The 7,249-nt window shown below is 45.4% G+C and overlaps 1 protein-coding gene and 1 long non-coding RNA gene across 2 annotated transcripts in view; one reads left to right on the top strand and one right to left on the bottom strand.

Annotated features, from left to right (window-relative positions):
• Positions 1-3,734: 3,734 nt before the first annotated feature.
• On the bottom strand, positions 3,735-6,015 carry LOC116082465. Its single transcript, XR_004115320.1, has 2 exons — positions 5,925-6,015; positions 3,735-4,273 (listed from the first exon to the last, which is right to left on the bottom strand). It is a non-coding gene; the product is annotated as an uncharacterized LOC116082465 (long non-coding RNA).
• A 39-nt stretch (positions 6,016-6,054) lies between these two features.
• Positions 6,055-7,249, top strand: part of Mrs2 (magnesium transporter MRS2) — a 28,356-nt gene continuing 27,161 nt past the window's right edge. Inside the window, exon 1 of the mRNA XM_031358127.1 lies at positions 6,055-6,296. Within this exon, the coding sequence (XP_031213987.1) occupies positions 6,134-6,296 (163 nt within the window). The 5' untranslated portion in view covers positions 6,055-6,133. The remainder of the gene's footprint in view (positions 6,297-7,249) is intronic.

Raw genomic sequence — 7,249 nt, 5'->3', positions numbered from 1 at the left:
AAAAAAGTTTAACAAATAAACACAAGGAACAGTGCGCCCCCTTGTGGCCAAACTCTTCAAACATGGGCCCGCTCTTGAAACTTCAGAGCTCCAGAGAAACCAGATTGCTGTAAATGTTGAATTTAAAGAGAAAAAAAAAAAACAAAAGGCTGGGCCTTCACGTATCAGATAACAGACAAAAATAATATATACAAGTGAAAATGAATTTCAGGGGGCTAGAGAGATGGTTCAGTGGTTAAGAGCATTTATGGATCTATGTTAGTGACTATCATCAATAACTCCAGTTCTAGGAGATCCAATGCCCTTTTCTGACCTTTGGGAGCACCAGGCATGCATGTGGTCCATGAACATACATTCAAGCAAAACATTCATACATATAAGTATGTATATATATGTATATATATATGTATATACATATATATACATATATAATGTTATATTTACAATATATTATAAATATAAGCAAATACAAAAATGTATTTCAAGTTAAAAAGACACTTAAAAAGGTAAATTTTAATAGTGGTAGGGTTCGTCACTATTAGTTTTGTAAACTTTATCGACTCATTTATTTATACTGTTAAACATATTAATTGCATGCCCATGCTTATATTATTCACAATAGCCAGAAAAATGAGCCAGCCTTGATGTCTATCAATAGATGAGTGGATAAAGAAAATGTGGTGAATATACACAGTGGAATTTTATGCTCAGCGAAGAAAATTAAAATCCTTACCTCTGCAGCAAAATGGCTGAAACTGGAAATCACTGCGCTACGTGAAATAAGCCAGACTCAAAACAACAAATACTTGCATGTCTTCTCTCATACATGGAACCTAGATTTAAAACTGTACATGTGCTTATTATGTATTATGAATTATACATTCATGTACTTATTAGTTCATGAAGCTATAAGGGAACTCATGAGAGGAGAGGGAGATATGAAGGGAGGTGGTGGGAAATGGGGTAATGGAGTAGGTGTGACAGGGAAGCAAAGGAGGGGCAGGTTGAGTGAAGAGAGAGAATCAGCTTGGGGGAGAGGAACCAAGATGGCAAGAGGGGGAGGAGCAGAGGAGAACATAGAGACACACAGGAATGAAGAGCATGTATGCTTAGCCTAAAACATTAATTTTAAAATTAAAAAAAAAATACAGGACTGGACAAATGAACATGATCCACTGCAGTATTTCTACACGTGCATGCTATGTGGATTTTTAAATCTTGATTCCCTTCCCCTTAGGGTTTTTTTCCTTTTATTGAACATGGATTCTTTTCTCATGAAATACAGCCTGATTACAGTTTCCTCTCCAGGAAACTCCTCCCAGTCCCTCCTTCTCTATGCTGTGACAAGAACGAGGCAGCCCTCACCAGAAACCAAACCGACAGAAGCACCTGATCTTGAACTTCCAGCCTCAAAAGTTAGGGGCTGTTTTTATACATAAAATAAACCTGTCTTTATTCATAAAGTTCCTAGGGTGGTGGAACCATAGACTGAAAGGACCAATAGCTCCCACTACTGCAGAAACTAGTGAAAGGGAAACAGCTGCCTCAACAGGTCCCAAGAAGCCAGGGATTCTCCACCTCTAAAAATGGGGAAGCATTGAGTGGGAGGATGTCCAACCCTCTCAAAGGAGCCCTCAGTTCCAGTGATGGCTGCCTTGAATGATGAAAGCCGAGAGGGCTTCCTGGTGGAGGACCCTCAAAGTAAAGATGGAGATGAAAGAGCCCTGAGCAATTCTTTTTTTTTAATTTGACCCTTAGGGCCCAAGTAAAAATGTCCTGTGGGGTGCACTGACGAACAAAGAAAGGACTGACAGCTGATAAAATAGTCTCTGTGTTCAAAGAGCTGGTCCTATTTATAGGGTTAAAAATATTCACAGCTTGGGCTGCTGAGATGGCTCAGCAGGTAAGAGCACTGACTGCTCTTCTGAAGGTCATGAGTTCAAATCCCAGCAACCACATGGTGGCTCACAACCACTCATAATGAGATCTGACACCTTCTTCTTATGCGTCTGAAGACAGCTGTAGTGTACTTATTTATAATAATAAATAAATCTCTGGGCCAGAGCAGACATCTGGAGTGAGTGGAGCCCACCAGAGCGAGTGGGGAGCAGAGGTCCTAAAGTCAATTCCCAACGACCAGATAAAGGCTCACAACTATTTGTACAGCTACAGTGTACTCATATACATAAAATAAATAAATCTTTTAAAAATATATATTCATAGCTCAGAGTAAAAGGAGGCCCAGAGGGAAAGGGAATGTTGCTCTAGGTATAAAAACCCTGGCAAGGCCCATGGAGGCAAGGACAGTGAGCATTCGAGCTACCCATTACCTAGGGAGCTGCAGGACAGTGGCAGCCAGGTGGGGAGCCCAGGAAATGGTTCAGGCGTCCATGTGTCAGATAAGGGCTCTGATCTTGACAAGCAGCTGGGGGAATGCTGGGCAAGGGCAGCATGGCTCCCTCATCTCGGGGAGGAAGTAGTCATACCTTACATGTGCCTGTAATGGGACTTGGGTAGAGGGTATCCCTCTTTGTGAACAGACTGAGGCCATGGACAGGACTGACTGTGGCCTAAGGACAAAGCACTTCTCCAGATAGCAGGACTGGGCCTGGCTCCTGACCTGTGGCCCCATTGTGGCTTCAATCCTGGCAGGTGCTCCAGGAACTGCATAGTATTGCAGAAGGTGTATGTCTTAGTCAGGGTTTCTATTCCTGCACAACCATCATGACCAAGAAGCAAGTTGGGAAGGAAAGGGTTTATTCAGCTTACACTTCCATGTTGCTGTTCATCACCAAAGGAAGTCAGGACTGGAACTCAAGCAGGAGCTGATGCAGAGGCCATGGAGTAATGTTCCTTACTGGCTTGCTTCCCCTGGCTTGCTCAGCCTGTTCTCTTATAGAACCCAAGACTTCCAGCCCAGCGATGGTACCACTAACAAGGGGCCATACCCCCTGATCACTAATTGAGAAAATGCCCCACAGCTGGATCTCATGAAGGCGCTTCCCCAACTGAAGCTCCCTTCTCTGTGATAACTCCAGCCTGTGTCAAGTGGACACACAAAACCAGCCAGTACAATATACCTGTCCCCAAGCCCTGGCCAATGGCCACCAGGCATCCACTTCCTGCAATGCGCTGCTCATATGCCAGAGCCATCATGACCCTGATCATTAGGGCAGGGAACTGGGCTTGGGAACAAACCAAGAGGAGAAGCAGCAGATCTGAGCCCCCACAAAGGGTTGCTCTAGGACATTCTTAATGTGGCATGGGAAATGTTAATTTTATCTGGCCTGGAAGCTTTGCCCTCTGACAGAGTCAGTAGCTCATAACCCCTTTCTAAATAAAATTGTACAGAAAACTGGTGTTGACTGCAAGTGTCCCAAACCAAAAGATTCCTTACATCTTTAATAAGCTTTTGCCAGGTAACCCAAAGAACAACAGATCTGAGAGGAGAGGGCTTCACTTAGAGGAGGTGCTAGATAGGATACCAGGCTCTAACTCTGGAAGCTGTTCCCATTGTTCAACCCCACCTTGAGGATACGAGATCAGCAGTATAGAGGGGACTAGACAGGATACACGGTAAGATGGATTCCCTCTGCAAGACAGCAACTGTGAACCAGCAAATTGATTTTTTTTTTAACTAGCCTTGATCTTACTGTGTACTGAGGCTGGCCTTGACCCGAGTTGCTCAGCTTCCATTTCCCGTGGGCTTAGGTTATAGGCACATATCACTACACCCAGCTTGCCATTGGTTTAATTGTTTTTTCAGGTAGAATACTATAGCCATTTGGGGGTGGGGAGAGGTTGGTTGGTTTTTTGTTTTGTTTTGCTGCAGATAGCCTGATAGGCTGTTTGTCCATTTTCTCCCTTCATTTGCAGTGACTTTGTCACTACTTTTCCTTTTAACAACTTCATGGTGGAGAAAAGTCCTAGATTTGGTGCTGATTCCAGGACTGGATATAGAGATCTGATGTGTGTTTTACTGTTCATACAGTTTTGAGTCCTGAGTAACAACATCCCTTCTTCAGATTGCCAAAGAATGATAATCCTCCGAGCTCCAAACTCAAACCTCCTTATGTCTACCCAAGATTTAGCAGGTTGAGAGTTCCAGTCCTTGAACAGGCAGGATCTATACCCCTGGTCGGCCTTGAGAAGCCTCAGCAAATGGAACTCCTTCCTTCCCTTGGTCCTTTAGGAATTAAAGTCCTTGAGGCAGAAATCAAAGCTGAAATGAACGGGCTCTTGGTGTTGAAGAGAAACTGCTCACCCCTGTTATCTGGAAATTAAGGAAATCTCAGAAACAGGATTACAACCTTGTTTGTCATTAAACATGCTTTCACTTCCCCTTGACTGGTTCAAGACTTCCTTAACCTTTTTGACCTCTGCTTTTATCTGCTCAGCCTACTGAACTGTACCACAAACTCTTACACCACTCTGTGATCCCATTTCCTAAAGAAAAGCCTCTAAAGAAGCATACTGAAGCCTTTTTACTTAATCTATTAAACATTTTGGGCCCTGTAACTCCAAAAGCCACCAGTGTTGAACATCCGCTATTGTTTTATTTTGTTTGTCTATCTCAGACAGTCTTAGGTCCCTATGTTGGGCTGACACTCACTGTGTAGCTGAGGATGGCCTCAAACTCTGATCCTCCTGCTTTCTCTATAAAAGGCTGCCAAAGCAGCTCCTGTAACAATATTTAGACTCTCTTTGGGGAAGCCTCACTCAGCATAGTCCTGGTTGGCCTGGAACTGGCTCCACAGACCAGGCTAGCCTTGAACTCACAGAGACTTTCATGTCTCTGCCTCCCAAGAGCTGGGATTAAAGGCACACTTCTCCGTGTCATGCTTGTTTTGCCTTTTTATTTGTTGGTTGGTAAACTTGTGCTAGGGCTAGATTCAAATCACCATACAACCCATGGAAGATGACCGTGAGTTCCTGACCCTACTCCTACCGCCCCAGTGCTGCGCAGACACTTGCCTGACATGTCCAACGTGTTCTGTCCAATGTCCTAACACTGCTTTAACAACCTAAATAAGCATAAATCTGTTTCTTTGCTCACAATCCCCCAGTGGCTCTCATTCTTTTCAGTTTAAATTCCAACTCCTTGCCATTAATTACAAGACCATGTGTTTGAACAGCTGTCAGCATTTGCCTAATGTTTTTCAAAGGTCATATCATAGTGTGTGTGGGGGCAAGGGGCAATGAAGTGTTTTTTAAATAGTTACTTTTCTTGAATGAATATTTCCTGGCACACATTTTTCAACTATTTAGCATATTAAAGTTCTAGTGAAATGCAACTTCTATCATGTACTTTCTGCACATTCGAGGCTCTTCCTAATAGCAATGCTTAAAGAACTTCTAGCCCTCAGTGTCCAAGCCAAACATCCACGGTCTCTTCTGGAAGCCTTCCTTTTGTCCACTGCTTTCTACTCAATCCTTGATGCCTGGCAAGATGCCTGGTTCAACGTTCCCATAGCTCCGTGTTCCTCTATTAATGAAGAGAATCCTGAAACTCCTGTCTGTCTTTAGTATTGTGATGTAGGCAACAAGTCTCTTGACACATTTTTATTTTCTTTAGGGACAGGGTGAGGGGTGTAGACTGATCTCAAGTAGTGCGAGCTTGCCTTACACCCTAGCTAAGAATGACCTTGAATTCCCGAGGGATTGCAAGCATGCTCCAGCACTCTGTTCGCTTTGGTTTTTCCTTGTTCAATAGCAAAGCTTAACCCACTGTCCCTTCTAAGCGAGTTTTAACACATTAGACTTAAATAAAACGTATTTGATTTACGAATAGTGGTAACTTCCTCATCTCCAAATTGCATACTTGTGTATACATATATACATAGGGGACCTTTCTAGAAAGCAGCAATTCGCAGCTCTTCGAAATAATGGACCCTTTCGGAGCTGAGCTACTTAGGTCAGTCTACCTTCACAACTTGCACGTCCCGGCCCTCTTAAGGACGCAGACCGGGTCATCAGTCACCAGACACCTTGCTGGGGCAAGCGTGGACCGCAGCGCGCAGGCGCGGGACGGCTCGCGCAGGCGCGGTGCGCGGTTGTCGCCGTGCGCCGAACGACCCGATTTCCGGCATGCCGGGCCGGCGTCTTGGTGCGGCTTCTCGGTTGCCCGCGCGCCATGGAATGCCTGCGCTACCTGCCCGGGCTGCTGCCCCGCGCCGCGCGGTCGCGGAGGGTCCTGTGTACGGCGGCTGCGCGCCTGAGCTTCGCTGCCTGCGGCGGCCGGACCACCCCTCTTCTTGCCGGGAGCCTGAAGGCGCCGAGCACACCCCGCGCTGCAGGTATGGGCGTCCCGCGGGGCACCGCGGCCTCTGCCCCGCCTGCCCTTGGCCCCGCCGTCCTCACCGCTGCTCCTCCGCGCCCCGCTCACCTTGCCCTTAGTTCTCAGGCCAGCACTGCGAGGACTTGATTGCGCTTTCTTCTTTCTTGAGACAGGGTCTCCTTGTGTAGCCCAGGCTGGCCGCAGTTGACAGCAGTCCTATCTCATCCCTCTAAGTGAAGCAGTTAGAATCGTTAACCGTCTCGTTGGCTACTTTCGTTTGTTTTGTTATTAGTTTAAAATTGGCATTTAAGCGCCTTTCTCTGAGTTTGTATGTGGAGGTCAGATGACAGCTTGGTCGACTCGATTGTCTTAACTCAAAGCTTGGCGGCATGCATTTTGCTGGTCGAGCCATCTGCTCAGCCCAAAGTAATGAATGGATTTTATGACAGTACTTTTGTGTATACTTTTTCCCGGCACCCCTCATCCTCCCTGCCCCCTTTATCCCCTTATTCCCCCTTCTGCTTTCGTGTCACAGAATTATATTAGGTGGGGCTTTTATTTGTTTTGAGTCGTGGTCTCCAAGTTGGCTTGAAACTCTGCTGTGGAGCCCAGACCAAAGGGGATGCTGGGCAGCAGAAGCTGCAGTTAGCAAGATTGGGATGTTATTAATTCTGTCCATTATGTTAATTTCTTCTGGGCACATTTATACAATTACATAGTTGTCCTAGAATAAAGTAGGGAATTCCTAGAACTGAGTTTGAATCCGAAGCCGGTGGTGAGTATTAACCCTAGATGAAGTCTGCTCTTGACTGTGCAAGCAGCCAGCTGAGGGAGCAAAAACGCTGGGTGAAGACAGAGAGTCTTTGCTGATGTTTTTTGTCACCCAGTAGTGAAACCTGAGGACAATGTGTTTGCTCAGAAACAGTCCTGACAGGAGTGGTTGGTGGTCTTTTTTTTTTTTTTTTTTTTTTT

This window comes from Mastomys coucha, unplaced genomic scaffold (genome assembly GCF_008632895.1).
Source record: "Mastomys coucha isolate ucsf_1 unplaced genomic scaffold, UCSF_Mcou_1 pScaffold7, whole genome shotgun sequence".
Taxonomy (NCBI): Eukaryota; Metazoa; Chordata; class Mammalia; order Rodentia; family Muridae; genus Mastomys; species Mastomys coucha.
Note: the sequence above shows the minus strand (reverse complement) of the source record. Positions and strands in the feature narration are given on the sequence as shown.